The sequence below is a fragment of the Pteropus medius genome, unplaced genomic scaffold (assembly GCF_902729225.1).
Source record: "Pteropus medius unplaced genomic scaffold, Ma_sr-lr_union100, whole genome shotgun sequence".
Taxonomy (NCBI): Eukaryota; Metazoa; Chordata; class Mammalia; order Chiroptera; family Pteropodidae; genus Pteropus; species Pteropus medius.
This window is the reverse complement of record NW_024346667.1, coordinates 24,396,009-24,414,256: the sequence shown is the minus strand read 5'-3', so window position 1 is coordinate 24,414,256 and position 18,248 is coordinate 24,396,009. Positions and strand designations below refer to the sequence as shown.

Here is an 18,248-nt window from a genome sequence, read left to right as displayed (position 1 = left end):
AATTTCAGATATCTATCACATAAGATTAGCTCTCAAAAAATTAAAATTTTCTGTCTTTGAATTTGTCTAAGTTCTTTTTGAAATCATGTATAATTTCAGTCTGTGAACCTTTTTAGATATTGAATTCTATAAGTCTACTACCTGCTGGGTGAAATAATACATCTTTATGTTTGTGTTAACATTACCTTAGAGTACATGAATTTTATTTATTTATTTAAGTTCATTGGGATAACATTAGTTAATATAATTACATAATTTCAGATGTACATTATAATTTGACATCTACATATTCTATTGTGTGATTACCACCCAGAGCCCAATTTCCTTCAGCTACCATATATTTGATCCCCTTTACCCACTTCACCCTCCCTCAAACCCCCTATATTTAATCACCTTTATCCTATCTACCTCTCCCCTCCTCCCCCACCCCCTACTCTCTGGTAACCACCAGTCCATTGTCCATGTCCCTGAGTCTCTGACCTGCTCATTTGTTGCTTTTAGGTTTATATCCCACATATGAGTAATATCATGTGATTTTCAACTTTTTCAGTCTGGCTTATTTCGCTTAGCATGATCATCTTGAGGTCCATCCATATTGTCGCAAATGGCAATATTTCATCTCTTCTTACGGCTGAGTAATATTCCAGAGTACATGAATTTTAGTTCTCAAAGGTGAATTATAAATATCTTAAATACTCTAATTTTATATTTGAAAATACTTCATCTCTTAGAATTTTAAATTTCCCCAAGATTTTTCCTAATTTAAAACTAATGTGTAAAAGAGATATTTTATAGACTTAGATATTAAACTCTGTTTTATAAATTAATAATCCAAACAATTTAAGATTTAACACTAAATAAATAATATTTCTAGCTACTAAAAAACTAAATCTACAAAAAAAAATTATTTGTGACTTAAAGCTTTATTTATATCCAAAGGCAGAGCACACTTTTAAAGTCAATTGCAAAGTAAAAAGCCAATTTTGTAAAAAGTAGAGCATCTTTTCTCAATCTGACCACTTTTTTCAGCTGAGTCTAGATTGAAAGTCAGCCTTTTTTGTATCCAAATAAAGTTATACTTCCTGATTGTATGCTGTATTTCTGTTTATTTGTTTTTAATTTGAATATATAACATAGAGGTAACTAAGAATATCAGTTATAATAAAAATTTAATCATCTTCTAAGCATCATAGAAAATACTATAGAATTTTCCTAAAAATATGCATTTTAGGGCTAAACACAAAGATGTGAACAGCAGTTACATTTTACTATTAAATTTAAAAAATTCTTGACAACTTAAGAATTCACAAATGTCATGATAACTTATTGCCATGAGAATATATTTATTTTCAGTGGATACATCAAAATCACTTCCATCTGCACCTTTAAAAGTAAAAGATCACAATTTTTAAATGGAATCTGTAACCTTGGTGTTGCTTTAAACATCAAGTGATTATTGCTTTTCTTACTATTAAAATTTTGTAAGAATGGCATACAACTGATGTTTTGCTCTATAAAAGATTAACTAGTAAACAAGTGACCTCATTTTGTCATTTGTGGAGCAAAATCAGGTTCTGCTTGGATGCAGAAGTAGCTTATTGTTACACCTCAGGAGTATTCTTAAGTGTCATCAGCAGTCTCTTCTAGCCATTAGCACATTATCTTGAGAATCTACATCATTAGTTTAAATTAGGTTCACTTAATTAGCCAGCTGGTACTCTCCTTGTCAGACTGATAAACAAGCTGTGCTTCACTGTTCCTTCATGTCAACACTAAACCCCAAGTTCTGTGTATTTTTGTGGCTATTATCAGTATTTTGGCCTTGCAATATAAGCCATCTTTATAGAAGTTGATACAAAAAATTCATGAATATTCATCAAAAAATAATGAAGAATTTGTGTACAACTAGGTATGTTGGAATTTTGAAGGATTTAAAGGTTACAGAACAAATAAACAAAGGAAAAAAAAAAACCCTCACGGTACAAGTAAATTGTATCCTTAAACAGTGTTTTAAAATATTAAAGGGCTTTCTATGAAATATCTATTTTATCATTATCTTTATAGAACTACAACAAATAAAACCTTTTTATCATTACAGTATAGAGTATATTATAAACATATTTTTATGAAAGACTATGATAAGAAATTAATTCATCACAATAATGTAGCACTTTGACAATAGTACTTACGTGAGAAATTAAGAAATATGGAACTTAGGACCTAAATTTGTAGGTCACTACTATTAATTAATTACAAAAACAAAATATTAGGTTAATTGAAAGATACTTGAAGATGTTTAATAAATCAATAAATCTTTCAAAGAAGGATTATAACTTAATTATCTGCATATCTATCACCAGGCATTCTATGTAGGTTAATTTTGAGATGAAAGATGAGCTAATACGATGCCTTTGTTACAATGACATATTCTAGAATATTATCTTTTAACTTATATAATTTTTTACTAATAAATTGTTGGTAGCTCCAGAAACAACAACAAAACAACAACAACAACAACAAAAGTATACGTACCAATGGTCTCCAAAGTGGAATGTCATGTCTCATCTTTTCACAAGGGATGTGAAAGATGACTGCTTGTGGGAAGGGAATCCTAGGATGTCATTTATAGTTATTTTTTATGTTAAAAAAGGAAACATCTTTTATATATAGACTAGTCAATATTAGAGGCCTGAATTCTTCTGTATATTAGATGCTGATGTAACACATAGTGGACATGAAGGTATCTTGAGAGGAGAAGGAGAGTTTTACAATAGGGGGAGATCAATGTTGGTATTCTTAGTCTTTTGTTCACTTTTATCTACACAAAGAAGAGAACTGTAGTGCATATCTCAACAGAAAGACTATTGTAAAGAATAAATGAAAATAATTTGTATTCGTAAAATATTGAGAAAAAATTGTTCATAGTAAGCTTGGTGCAGAATATAATTGTTTTGTTAAATAATAGTGATCTTGATAAGAATTAATTTTCACTCATTGTTCAGTTTTGCAATTTGCCTTTCCTAATTATGTTCTAAGTTCATAGGTTTTGCATTGCTCTAAACAAACACAAAAAGTTTACCTCCTTAGGGCCTAGAATACTAAAAATGTAAACTATATAATATATAAGTTAGTAAGTGCTATTGGAAGAGATAAAATGGTAGAGCAAGGCCACATGGGACTGGGAAAGTAAAGATGATGGAAAATGTGCAAAAGGGGAGAATGGTTACAGTATTAAATGAGGCGGTTAGAATGGCTCACTGAGAAGGTGATCCTTGAGCAAAGATGTCGAGGAAGCAGACATTGGGCTGGCTATCTAGGGAAAGACCGGTCGTGGGAAAAGTCTTCCAAAAGGCAGAAAAGTGGCTCCTTGGATGAATAGCAAGTTGACCAAGAGCATCTGGATTGGAGATTTCAAGGAGAGAGTAGTAGGTGAGGGGTAGAAGAAAGAAGACTGGGGAGTAACAGGTCAGGTAGTGCCCGGTAGTCATTATAAGGACTTTTACCTTTTACTCTGAGAGAAATGATGAGACACTGCAATGTTTGAACAGGTTAGTGTCATGGTCTGTTTAATGCTAGCAACAACAAAAAAATCTCTCTGACAAATCTGTTGAGAAAGTTGATGAGTACAAAGTTAGAAGTTAGAAAGTATGTGATGAGGTTAGAGATGATGGAGGCTCTGTTCATGGTGGTAGCAGGGGAGGTACTGCTGCAGAGAGGTCAGTATTTGAAGACTGATCCAATCACGTTTCCTGAGGTGTGAGAGAAAGAGGTCAGCCACTGATAATAGAATCTTTGTAATTCTTTGCATAAAATGTGGAGAAACATTTTAACTATTTTATAGCACAGATGCTTACAGTTTTAATTGTGGCAAGAACATTTTTAGATGTGTCAAAAAAAGTGCCTTTCTCTTTTACAAAACTAATGGTCCACATTTACTGATCATATAAAATGATTTCTAGTGTATACTAGCAGATGTTTTGTAAAATCCAATGCATATAATTTATCCCTTTCAAAAACTGATGATGTAAGTAAGAAAATATCTGGTTTTTTGACTGAAAATTGGATTACGGCAAGATTATCCTGAAGAAGGATTTTTGGAAATATTTTATCATTGTTACATGATCTTGTTGCCGAAAACCATGTAAATGTTCCCTCTAAAATGTGTTACATCTACACACTTTAAAACTTGTAAATGGATTTTTCCTAAAAGCTAAACATTTTCCAAATAAAATATGTCAGATGTATTTTATTCATTTTGATCTGCATATCTTTTTCAGTTCTGGTGTGCTTTTACAACCGAACACCAAAATAAAATGAATTAAATACCAAACCTTTGAAATGCTAAAACATAAAATGTTCAGAAAATTTGGAGATTGTTGAGCAGACATTTTTTAAATTCTGAAGTTGTCTTGAAAATTAATATTTTCCTATTTCGAATATATCTATCTTACTTTACATGAAGGCAATTAATGATGGACTGCCTTCCGAAACCTCTTGGAACCTATTCTCCTAAGTTAACTTTACAAAATAGTGTCTGTCTTCCCCTTTATAAAATATTCATACTTTAAGGCTCAATTAAAACATCACCTCTTCCCTTTATACTTCATGCTGGATTGTACTTCTTCCTCTGAGCTCTCATGGTATTTGGTCCTTATTTTTATTTTGTGACATGCATCAAGTTATTTTAAGTTCTTCTTTTACCCTCTAGCCTATAAATTCCTCAAGGGCAAAGACTGTTAACTCCCTCTTCAAGGTCTCACTTTCATCATTTGCTAAATAAGGGTATTACATTTCTAACTCTGAAACACTATGATGCTAATGGTCATGAAAATATCTGTAGTTTAATTAATTTTTTTATTATTAGGAATGGTATTTCCATAATGCTTAATATTCACTAGGCACATCTTACGCACTTTGTATTTACTATCTCACCAATTATTCGTGACCACCATTTGAAGTAGGTCTCAACACTGACTTCATTTTATGATAAATGAAACTAAGCCACAGAAAAGTTTGCTAACTTATCAAGGTATTATTATTATTATTTTTTAATATAAGTGAAGATGCTAATATTAGAAGTCAGCTTCAGAATACATGCTCATAAGCATTGTGTGTACAGACTCTCAGTGATTCTCCACTAAGTCTGTGCTGCCTCGGGGGATGTTACTCAATATATTTGAGCCTATTTGGTTTCTTTCCATCCTCCAAAAGAGAAAAAAACAAAGCAAAACAAAAGAATGTTTCTTATACATGAGGTATAAATAAGAGGGCGACATATTCACACATTATTGTCAGGATTTAAACTATGAACTAGGAAGGACAGCCTTTTATATGTAGAGAGGTTTCCACATTGGGAAGAAACAGACTATCAAATCCCAGCCCTGCTAATGAATTGGTAGATGACTACTCTTAAAACAGAGTTTCAGTTTCCTAATCTGGTTTTTATATGGATATTAACATAACCTATGGGTTGTGGTATGCCATATAAGATAATATTTATAAAAAGACCTGGTAAAAGAAAAGGAACTTATGAGAGCTAGCAAACTGGAAATTTTCATTCAAATTGTCCCCTGATATTTAAAGATATTTGAAGATCTTTGCTCTTCTATTTATTGTGTCCTAACAATTGAATAACAATGAGGTCTTTGTTATTGTTGCTTTTGCTGTTTTATTGAACTATGTTATCTTTAACATTTTAAAGACCTAAAGATTATTACATTTTAAGTTACATGAAAAACAGTCTATTACAATCAGACATAGATCAAGTTTAACACGTAAAGGGGAAACTGAAAAATCAAAGGAATTTTATTGCTTTGTTATTAGTGTAATGATTAATGATGGCTCTTTTTTTTTTCTTTTGGTTATATCTGCATTGAAATTATCAATCAGTAAAAGAAGAATTTACATAAAGCATCTGGCATACACTGGAGCACAGTTAACAAAATACCAGACTAACTATTCCTTAAGCAATAAAGCCATTTAATTATCCCAAATAACATCCAGTCTAGGGATAGTTATTCTAGGTTTATGCAGCAACTCAAGGTCTTTATTGAGAATTCTTTCACTTTTTTCTGGCTGAATCCTCAAAGTGTTGGCTTTTCCTCCTTGAGCTTAGTGTTTCATGGCTTCAAAATGGCTTTGGAAATTGAGGCTTACTATTCTCACATGATGAAATTCAAAGCAGAAGGAAAGAAAAAGTTTGGTATAAGAAAAGTTCTTCCTGTTACTGTCTCTTTGAATGAAAATGCAATATTAGTCTTAGAATTTACTCATCATATTAAACTTTACAATGTATAAACTAGAATATGCCATGTGACCATCCCTAGCCTCGAGAGAGGTTGGGGGACTTAGTACTCGTCAAAGAAAAATGGAATTAGTTATTGGCTTGTATCTCTGGTGCTCACCAAATGAGCTACCTTCCCTGAGAACATTGCTGCCCACCTGATACCAATACAAGATCATGGCCCTGTTAGCCAGGAAGAAAGGGATGATGGCACCGTTCCAGAAATGTTTAAATAGGTTTTTTTTTCCAGATAATATTACTTCAGTAATGCAAGAATATTAAGCATTTGAAATAGTTAAAAAGCAGGGCAAGGCTTTAGAAAAGAGATAATTTAACAAAACTAAATTGCCAGCATATTAGTTGAAATATGAATCTCCGTATGTTCAGCCATGAGTGTAGTTTAACTAAACCCACTGAAAAGAAGATTACATTATGAACTAGGACTTGGGAAATTCTTTAAGGATATTCAACAGAGCTTTGGAAAAATGCTTTCAATACTGAATAAAGGCTATTTTATTGCATACAATTTGTTTTATGTTATAAAATTTATATATGCAACTCCTACAGGAAATTACTTTAAAAAAGTGTTAGCTTGTAATATAAATAGCTTAAAATTAAGGTGAGTGAAGTAACTGCCTGGAAGCAATTTGTTTTCTGGAAGTTTTATTTTAAAGAAATGTTAAATATTATAAATATTAGCTGAAAAACACATTTACCAAATCACATTTTTTCAAAATTTGCTTTCCCTTCTTTCTGTGGTTTTAGATTTCTCATTAAGGAAACTAAATTAGGTAATCTGTTACTAGAGTTACAACCATATATCAGATCATTGGCATCTTAGTATTATAAATAGTCAAATCCCATAACCAGCATTGGGATGGAAAAGCCCAGTGGTATAAACATAGTTCTTACCTGTATTCGATGCATACATTAATCACTTATATCTTGAGTTTCTAAATAGCTATTTTCATAGGTAATGACTGAAGATAATAAGATTTTCTGAAATGTTACAAAAACATATTTGAGTAAAGTATCATATTTCCAAATTAATCAAATAAGAGTTTAGAAAACTAGATAATTAGCAACATAAAATTTTAATCTGACATCTAAACTCTTAGATTCTTCCATAATTTCTGGCCTAGTTTTAAACTGAAAATCGTTTTTTTTTTTTTTCCAACCCTGTTTATTACAGGCAGTAAGCACAGACCCTGTCCCAGTTAAATTGCACTACGACAAGTCGCATGATCAGGTATGGGTGCTAAGCTGGGGTACCATGGAAAAGGCCTCGCCGACACTACAAGTAAGTACATGTCAGGGTATGTGAGAAAATAACAATCTTTAAAACTTTGTGTACCTCTTTGGATATTTATAGCCATTTAACTATGATATTCTTCCATCTGAGGACTATCCTTAATCATATCTAGATCTGCGCAGAAAAAGGAAAACGGAAAGTTGATATTCAGTACTTTTTTGGATTGCAACATATTGTAGGTCACATTTATCAAAACTTAGATTTATATGCTAAAAGAATAACTTGTGATGGCACAGCTAATGCCATTAGAAAAAAAAAAAAGTCAAAATTTACCTTTAAACAGTTTCTTGCCTTCCTCCAAGTTTCATTAGAATTTTCTTATTTCTATTTCTCTCCCAAAATGGGGCCTGGAGGGTTGGGCATGTGAGATAGAGACTAGGAGAGTTAGACAAAGTCTCAAAGCAGTTCTTCATTTTTCTCCAAACAGATGATATATTGTTATCTGAGCATAAGCTCATTTTTAATTAGGAAATATGTGGTATCATTTTGGGGGAATTTGTTTATGTCTTGAAGTTGTTTTTTTGAGAACTTGACAGATACAGAGAAAAATATGGTATGCATTTTGACAATGACTCTTTGGCGCAATCTTTAGATTTTTGGACTTATAAGTTTAAGAGTAAACAGAGGGAATGGGAAAAAACGTTTGGCCCTAAAAATGTGTTTTATATTTTTCTTAAACTGCCTTGTGATTATAGCACTGCCTTGAATACGCCTCCTCTTACAAAGTCCTAAATCATTAACCATTGGACATTTTTCAATAAATCTGTTGAATAGAATGTTATTTTTAATTAGTTCTCGCTACCGATACTTCTAATGTTTTTGAAGTATTTTCAGTATTGCAATATTTAACTACAAGGGAGAGGTCTATTGAAATGAAATCTTAACTATCAGAATGATGATTCATTTTATATTTTACTAGAAATATATCATTTGAAACATCTGAAATATGATACTATATTTCAGTTATCTATTGTTGCAAATCAAATCACCCCAAAACTTGATGTCTTTAACAAAATTAAAGAATGACTTATCACTCACAAATTCTGTGGCTTGGAAATCTGGGCAGTTCCTTTGCGGGTGTGATCAGGGAGCACACAAATGGCGGCAGTTAACCGATAACGAGATGAAAGGTCCACAATGGCCTCACTCCCACGTCAGTCATGTGGTGGTAGTGCTTAGCTGGGCACATTGTGTCTCCTGCATGTGCCTGCTCATCCTCTAGACTGATGTCTGCACAGCATGGTGTTTCCAGGTTACAAGACAGTAGACATTGCAAGGCCAGTTAAGATCTAGGCTCTCGGATTCACATAAAGTAATTTCCACCACAGCCTATTGATCAAAGCAAGTTATACCATCTGCCTACATTCAAAAATATAGAGTAATAGGGCCAATCTTTTGCAGATAATTGGTAGAATGATCTATCACAATATGATAATAGGCTCTAGTTATTTGATATTTTGTTCTTAAATTTAATCTTGACAAGATAAATAAAACAGGTCAATATATATGATTAAAAAAAAAACTTTAGGCAAACTTCTTTAATATCATACAGAAAGGGGAAAAAGAGATCCGCAGAGGTATTAAGTAACTTCTCACGCATTATCCAGCCATCTAAAACTGGATTAATTTTCCTCTGAATGTCTAATAAAAAATTATACTAATAAGATTTAATGAATGAATTTTTAAAATGTTTGCTGAGTGGGATCAAAAGGTAAGTCTCACATCTGAAAATAAAAAATAAAATGTAAGAATTGAGAAGTACTCTTAAAATAGTATATGCAAGTATTTGTATTTACATAAAGTAATATATCATCTATCTATCATCTATCTATCATCTATCTATCATATACGTATATGATAGATAGATGATAGATAGATGATAGACAAATAGACAGACAGAAACAGACAGCTAGGAAACACGAGGACAGACCATTTCTTGCTCATGGTGTATATGTTTATTCTCCAGCCCCGATCCCCATGGGGCAATGTGGTAAGACACTAATGTTACCCTGTGTGTGTAGCACAATTACACTACAGAAGGACCCTGAAATTTTGTGTCCCTAAGTCTTTTAGGCTGCTGGAAAATCTGCCCATCTTCTCCTGTGTGAGATAGAGATTATTGCTCAGAATGTATACAAATCTTGTTCTTGGAGAGCAGGAGCAGGCCAATACCCTGGAATGTCAGTAATTGGCTCAACAACACTTAAGTCTCTAAATCTCTCAGGAGCAGAATACCATCTCTAGCTTCCAAGGCATTTTTACTCTACCATTATCCTTTAACCAAGTTTGCCGGTGTCCTCTGCTCAGAAAGACTTAACTCTACAGAAATGTCCAAATATTCATGGATGATTGTTTCCCAATAGGATTATCAAGAAACATCCCCAAAGAAAATGGGACTTAAGATTTGTTTGAAAGGGGGAACAGATTTTCCTTTGGAAAAATAGAATTCACCAAACAAAAAACATGAGCAAGTTTTCATTTTTGCTAGAGTGTCTCTGTGCAATAATGTTGAAAGACTGGACTGGAAAGAGAAATTGATGCTGCTAGGTTGTGAAGGTTACAGAGTAACTTTTTTGCCCTAAAGTAATATATCTTGTTATGGTACCCAGTAACCCTTAAAAGTGCAAAAGCGTTTTATCAGAGATCTGAAAACCTACTTATAATCCTTCTTTGTGTTTTCATTTTGACTGTAATTAAATCTATACATTTTTGCCAATTATGAAAGCAAAATATATTATTTTCTATTATATTTACAATTATTAATAAAAACCCATGAACTATAAGACAATGATTTTTTCCAATTGGTGTTCTTAAATAAATTCTCAAAGATTTATCATAATTATTTTTTCTTTCTGAAAGACATCATACCTGATAAAAATTTAAGAAATGCTATTCTAAAAATCATGAGTCTGTCATCTTCACAGTTTTACAATTTGTGCGTATTATCTTTTTAAATGCACCATTACAGAAGAAAATAACCCTACAAAACAACTTGGAAAAACATCCTTACGTTTTGCTATTGGTTAGGAAGTAGGTCCCAGCCAGATGGGGTGATAGTGGGAGGTGGTGGCTCTGGGTTTGTGGAAGGCATCACATGTAGAGAGACCAATGGCAGGATGTCATTAGGAAGGAGTCAAGCATTGTTGAAAGATTGGGCCTATTGATTAAGGTGCATTATAGATCAATCTCTTTGTCCTTGCAATTAGTCGGCTCAGTCCTGAACCTGGCAATCCATCACTTCCTGCTCAATTCTAGCAGTAAGAAGGATGCAGACCTTCAAGGAACAAAGTCCAAACAGAGGGTAACTAAGAAAGTGGCGTTGTCTTTTTTACAACCTAGGACTATATGAACCACAAAGATGCTCAGTTAATATACTTTCAGTGGCATGAAACATTTTTGCATCAGTAAGGTTGAGATGCAATATATATGTTATAGTTTTATTTGAATATTAAATTTTGTGATTCCTGTAAATTATTTAGTACACATATTGGCACATAGCAAGCTCTCAGTAAATATTATTGCTGCTGTCGGTCTAAGTATTATTATTAATTTTGAATACATGTACATGCATTTTGAGAGTTATACACTTCTATACAATCCAAAGGGACCGAAATTTGGAGACTTATTTCTCTATTACTCTGTTGATCTTTATTAAAGTCTTGTAGACATTTTTATGAACGGCCTAAATCTAGTACCAACTTTCTCTCTGATATTCATTAATAAAATAGGTATAGTGTCTTTAAGACTTTTATCAAATACTTTAGTTTTCTCTTCCTCTGGGTAGATGCTGAGCTCCTTTTAGTTAAATGAAACCGTATGATTAGTTCTGGCAAATGAGATGTGTTGTGAATGGAAACATTCAAGGTAGTCAACTGCTCCTTCAGTGTTAAATACTGAGTGAAAACTGTGAAAACACAGTAGATATCCTGACAAATCGCTCAGGGAAACATGTGAGTGAAATCTTTATTTCTAAGCCACTAAGACATTAAGATTTATTTCTTGTTTGTTTTTTTTAACTGTAACACAACTAAGTTTAGTCTGACTTATAATAATCTATTTGCACTGAATATGGCAAATTCCAATGGAACTCAACGAAAATATACTCATTTGAATAAAGAAAAATTAAACTTTCAGAAAAAATAAACCTAAAAATTAAAATGTCATGTATTTCTGTCATAAAAATCCAAAGGAAGAGACTCAGTTTTGAAGGAGAAAAGTCTATTTGACTTAGTGTCAGTCAATAGTTTAGAAAGTTTAATTTGGGGGCCATATGTAGAAAGGATTTAGAAGAGGAGAGGGGCAAAAAAGTGCTTTAAAAAGCTAATAGAACAATGGTTGTGCAGCAGTGACAATAGAAAAATGAATGGAGGTATGAGAAATCCGAAAGAAGAACTGATAGAATTTGGTGCACAATGAGCTATGAGAGATAAAAGAGTTTAAATGTAGTTATCTTTTCTTTAATGGACTATAAAAGTTCTGAAAACTAATTAATGATGAATAGTTGGAAAAGAAACCTCTGATTAAAACTTATTTAAATCTGTTATTTTTAATTTATAAGAGGAAAAAGTTTTAAAATATATTTTTATCTATTCTAGAATTTCTAAAATCTAACATATTTTATTTAATTTATTTTGGAATTTTGAGTGTTATGTTTCTAGAATTTCTAAAATCTAAAATATTTTATATAATTTATTTTGGAATTTTTAGTGTTATGTTTCTATAGGAGGGGCAGTTTTTTATATCAATTATACCTCAATAAAGCTGTTAAAAAGAGAAAAAAGATAATATCTCATTTACATATTTTTACTTGCTTTTATTTTTCTCATAGCAAAGTCAATTTTTTATAATACAGAAGTTGTTTATATGCATATTTATTTTATATTTCAAGCAGAAATTTTTCAAGACAAATCTTTTCCTATTTTTTATCTTTTTATAGAAACAGAAGTTTCTGCACTGACAATAAGCAAATATAGAATTCCAATTTGTTTAATAATATACTAATTTTGAGGATGGTAATAAGACTACATGCAAACAACTTCCAGAGATTTATTTCATATCTAAATAAAATGAAAGCCAATACTCTTAAGGGAATCATTGCCAAGATCTAAACCTGCTGTGTTCTGTGTAGGTGATAACCCTGGCCAGTGGGAATATGCCACACCACACGATCCACACCCAGCCCGTGGGAAAGCAATTTGACCGAGTAGATGATTTTTTCATTCCCACTACAACACTCCTCATCACCCACATGAGGTAAGTTCCACATGAGCAATCAGCTTTTAGATTTCTTTCTAATTCTGACAGAAAACCACGGGAAATTATTTTTTAAATGTTTCAACAAATGCAGAAGTGCACATGATTTAGCTTTGACTCATCCCCCTGATGAACTTTCATTTGTCAACAGCAGTGAAGAATTTCCTGTCATATATTTCTTAAGTTTGAGAACTGAATTTATAGAGTTGCATTTTTTTAGTCGACTTTATAGTTAATATTCTTGCCAATACATAATGACATTCGAACTTGGTATACTGAAAGAGCCATCATCATAGAAATCTATTCGATATATTGTAATAACATTCTTGTATTATTTTGCCCATTTAGAAATTAACATAAAATTGTATTAACAAGTATAGTAAGTAGACATGAAATGTGTGAGTTCTGCATTTTGAAAAAACATATCAGCGTGTTCTATATTTACCAGAGTTGAAAAGGTAATAACTTTTAATGACATCACTCCAAAGTTTCATAGAAGCAGTTTAAATGCTTAAAAAGGAAACATTTTGGACATATCACAATTTCTAGTATGATGTAACTTGATAATTTATTGAAAAAAATATTTATAAACACCGCTTAACAATGTTAGTGAATCTGAACTAAACTATTATTTTGTTCTGTTTCTCAAGTGAATTCTGATGATGGAGAACTGCTCCAGATGTCATATGAGCCATTATTTGATTCTTGTATATATTTGTTTTCCTTGTATTAAATTGAAAATTATCTAAACGTTGGAGTTAAAAGAATTCTGAAAGAGTGCAAAATTCAACTTGTAAAAATAAAAAGGGAGATTAATAAATCAGAATTCTGGCTCACAAAGATATATATATATATATAAACTGTTTTTTTTGTGCAGGCAAGTATATATTTTCGAGAGCTTAATACATTTGTCAAGCAATTCACCATTATTTTCAGAACACGTATTATGTGCTCAGCAATAAAGTGATTAAAACACGTATTCTATTACAATCATTATATGTTTTTATGGACAATAAGTAGAAAATAAAAATGAAACATATTTTGAAATATATTATTTGCATCAAAGAATAATTTTTAGGTCTGACTGCAAGCACTATAATAGTTTGGAAATTGAAGAAAACAGCATATAAAGTACAAATGGTACCATTTGAGAATGTTACCAAAAAACATATATAGTATTTTTATGTTTACTTGATGAAGATAAAATTTCAGTTAATTGGCATTAAGCATTATGACTAGTAAATATGCTTTTGCTATTTTTGCCTTGTTGATAAAGTATTACTACTCAATAATTTAATATCTAACACTTGCTTTTATTTATCCCACTCTATTACTGTATTTAATATACAATTGTCAACTTTACTTAATGTTTTTAAATGCATCATTAATACAATTATTTAGGGCAACATTTCCATGGTTATAATACCAATAGGGTTAATAGTGTGCAGTTTCAGGTATTTCTTTTACCCTACAATAAACATTGTATTATTATGGTAAAATAGCTACCAGAGGCAGGAGTTTAAATTTGTCTGGATGCGGTAAGAGCTATGTGTTTTTATGTATAACTGGTATACTTTCAAAACACAACATCTCTTTAGGGTCAAAATGATTGCTACATAGCTGGACTTTGAGCTAATAATAATTAGAACATCCACATAATGCAAACACATATAAAGCAAAATTTTATTTTGATTATTTTTATATATTATGAGAAACACTGAAAAGTATGCTTGAGGATATGTTTAAATGTCTTTATTCCTTTTACGGATGTATAGTGAAATGCATGAGTGTTTTGCCAATACTTGTAAAAAAATACTAAATTAAATTATAGCAATCCTATTTGCATATAGCTCCCATTTTAATGAACATGAATGATCATCAAGTTTCCTACTGCACTTCAAAGTAATTACTCCTATTACTAAAGTGAAGAATAAGTGTAAAAATTAGCATGCATTTACAAAAATAGATTGTTAAATATGTAAAGTATTTTCAACATGAGAATTTATTTCACATCAGAAAAACCTGAGGGATAGATATGGTCTTTTCTCCTACTAATTTCATGTACCATACTTTTCTAACCAAATTTTGCATGTGTTTTAAATATGTGTTGCTAAGGTTGATGTTTTTATGAGTTGTGTTTTTCAGAATTTGTGACTATTTTCTAACTATTTGCATTTCCAGGCCAGACAGAATGTCTGACACATAATGTGTTTAATTAATATTAGTTTTCTTCCTCTGACCCCTCTTCACATTAATTTGCTTTTCTCTCAGATTACTATACTCTCATTTCAAATAATTTTACCTCCAGTGTCTAAAAAGCTCCTGGACAAGAGTCAGGATTTTTTATCCTTAGTGTCTAAAAACCAGTAGGCCCTTATTTCATGTTTCTCATAGAAACAGAAATAAAGAAGGAAGAAAGTGCTATACTATTTCCTAAACCAGACTATATAGAACTGAGGGAAGAACTATATTTCTTATATACTGTACTGGATTTCTTAGTATCTAACACAATATTAGACATGTGACAAGCACAGCATCAAGAACACATGAATTGTGTGGAAGCAGTGAACAGCAGTAATAAAAACTTAAATCTTCTGTCAGATAGATCTAAGCCCGAATATCCCAGCAACATCATTGCCATTGGCTATTGTGACCTTAGCCAGCTTACTTCATTTTTTTCTAAAGATTGGAATAAAACAGTATTTGAATGTTAAGTTGCCTGTAATAGTTGTTATCCAGACTTCTCATATATCTGCACTGGTGCAGGGGGTCCCCCTGAGATTAGTTACAATTTTGCTAAAAGTCTTTATTTTTCCCTGTGTGGTTTCTTCTAATTTTTTATCCATTTTTTTTCTGTGTCTTTAATTCTCAGATGTGTTTAATTTAGTCTGTAAGATAAATTAAGACTTGAAGAATTTAAGGAAAACAAAATTATAAACCTTCATTCAAAGATAAACCAGTAGTTTTTAAAAAAATTAATCAATCTTCACAAAATTTGGGAAGTTATTCACTGTTTAAGACAGTCCGAAATTCTCAGCACTTTAAAAATCCTTGAGAGCTTAATTTAAGTCCCTTTTTGAATGGCCCTGTAAATTTGAATTTCAGAAAACTAATTTCCATTTTTAAAATATCTGACATTTTGCTTAGCATGATTATCTCAAGGTCCATACATGTTGTCACAAATGGCAGTATTTCATCTCTTCTCAGAAAAAGTTGAAAATCACCTGATATCACTTATATGTGGGATATAAACCTAAAAGCAACAAATGAACGGGACAAACAAACAGAGATTCATGGACATGGACAATAGACTAGTGGTTACCAGAAGGTAGGGGAAGGGGGAAGGAGGTCAAATATGTGGTGACAGAAAGAAATCTATGGGAGGTGAACATACACAGTGTAAATATATATATGTCTTACTGTTAAAGTGTACAGATGAAACTTATTGGGTTTCGTTAACCAATGTCACCATAATATATACATATATACATGCATACATACATATATACATACATACATACATACATACATATATCTGAGCATAGGGGCCTGATACCTTCCACTCATTCAGCTCCTCAACTGAATTTCATCCCATTCCCTGAGCCACATGGCCTGGGTCATATATAATTATTCCTATCCTATCCTACAGAATAAGAATTTATTAGTAAAAATATCCCCTTTTGGTTTTATTTATCAGTTCCTTCTCCATAGAAATCCAATTACCTGAGCCCTAGTCTGGGGATAAACCATATATACCAATGCCACATTATTTCTGATATAAATTAGAATAGATTTTAAACTGTTGAGTTCTGGTTATTGGACCAAACTTGTGTCTCAGCCTTCTTCTTTCTTGAATATGAGTGTTTGTCCAGGAGATAACACAGAAAAACTCCAGACCAGCAAGCAGCCATTTTTTTAAGATAGGCACATGTGAGCCCCAACTGTGAATACAGTTTAGTTTAATTAAACTTCTTGGCAGATGAGAGAGGCTTCATTATAGTCCTGTCTTCCCAATAGTACCAACTACTTGCTGAGCTTCTAAAGAGACTATTTATTGACTAAATATTTCTTTCTAAAGGTTATTAAAACTCTGTAGTGATATTTTTAATACACCTGAGTGTGAGTTAGTTAGTTCCTCTCTCCCCTAATTATTTAGGGAAAATTTAAACTACTTGAAATTTAGCTAAGAACATATGTAATTTTCAGATGCTTATTGAAATATATTGAGTTAAATCACTCTATAATTATTTATCTTTATATTTTTAAGAATAAAAATTTTATATTTTATATTTTGTTAATTTTCACAGAAATAGTTCTATTGACTAATAAATTATGTATTAATCACATTAATAATTTATTATACATTTCAGTTAACTAGCAATGTATATTAACTAGACACTTATTTTTTAGACTCACGGTTAATAGATAATTTTTTTTAAAACCTAAACTTCAGCAAGTAATTCATAAATCATGAATCATAATTCTAAAGCTAAAGAGATTATGCAGTGCCAAAGTAATGTGTCTTGTAATGACAAGAGAAATATAAATTTCTTATATGAAGAATTTCAATTTGGATTTTTTTCATCTATATACAAAACTATTCAGATAGGTAATAGCAAAAGAAACTGTTAAAGATAAAAATGCATGTATAATTCTCAAAAGTACCAATTATGTTTATTAATGTTATAAAAACTGAAGTGATTCATTATCTTATTTAATCAAAAGTATTTTATAAATGTAAAGGAAAATGTTTCATTATTCTACTTATAATTTGTATCCAAGAAACAAAGTTATTATAATATCATTAAATGTAAGTAGATATATTTAAATAATATTATAGTTCTACTCTTAAATTTTTTATAATATGGCTAAGAAATTGGGGGAGTTAGTGACTTTTGTTAGCATGATTTTAATTAGCTGGAAATTAAAAAGTAATAGTTTTTACTATGGAAAAAATCTCCAATAATTGTCTAAAGAATTATTATTTTTTTTTGGTTAGTGAGGAATAAAAATGAGAACTTCACGCGAGCCAATGTGGTTCAGAGCAGAGGGATTTGATAAAGCTTAGAGCAAGATACAAAGAAGGCCAGAAAATATAAGCTACAACAAATGCAAGAATACGCAGAAGACTTTGTTAGAGCTTTTGATTTGTCATGAATAAAAATAGTTGGAAGGTAAGGAAGAGGTTGACAGCAAGATATTTTCACCTAGATTATAAGAGCACAACTAACATTTGGGCTATTTAGGGCTATACACAGAAATTCTTTAAAATTTTTGTTGACTAAATAATACCTTAGATACAATTTAAAACAGGTGCCATTTGATAAACAAAGATGTATTTACAGCCTGATCCTTGTAATATCTGCAAATCATGCTTCTTCTCTTTTTTTGTCTCTTGTC

The 18,248-nt window shown here is 31.4% G+C and overlaps 1 protein-coding gene across 2 annotated transcripts in view; it reads left to right on the top strand.

Moving 5' to 3' along the window:
- Nucleotides 1-18,248, top strand: part of FSTL5 (follistatin like 5) — a 544,717-nt gene that overhangs the window by 486,467 nt on the left and 40,002 nt on the right. For both annotated transcript variants that reach the window (XM_039876278.1, XM_039876277.1), the window contains 2 exons: nucleotides 7,476-7,583; nucleotides 12,724-12,848. In XM_039876278.1, the coding sequence (XP_039732212.1) occupies nucleotides 7,476-7,583; nucleotides 12,724-12,848 (233 nt within the window). The remainder of the gene's footprint in view (nucleotides 1-7,475; nucleotides 7,584-12,723; nucleotides 12,849-18,248) is intronic.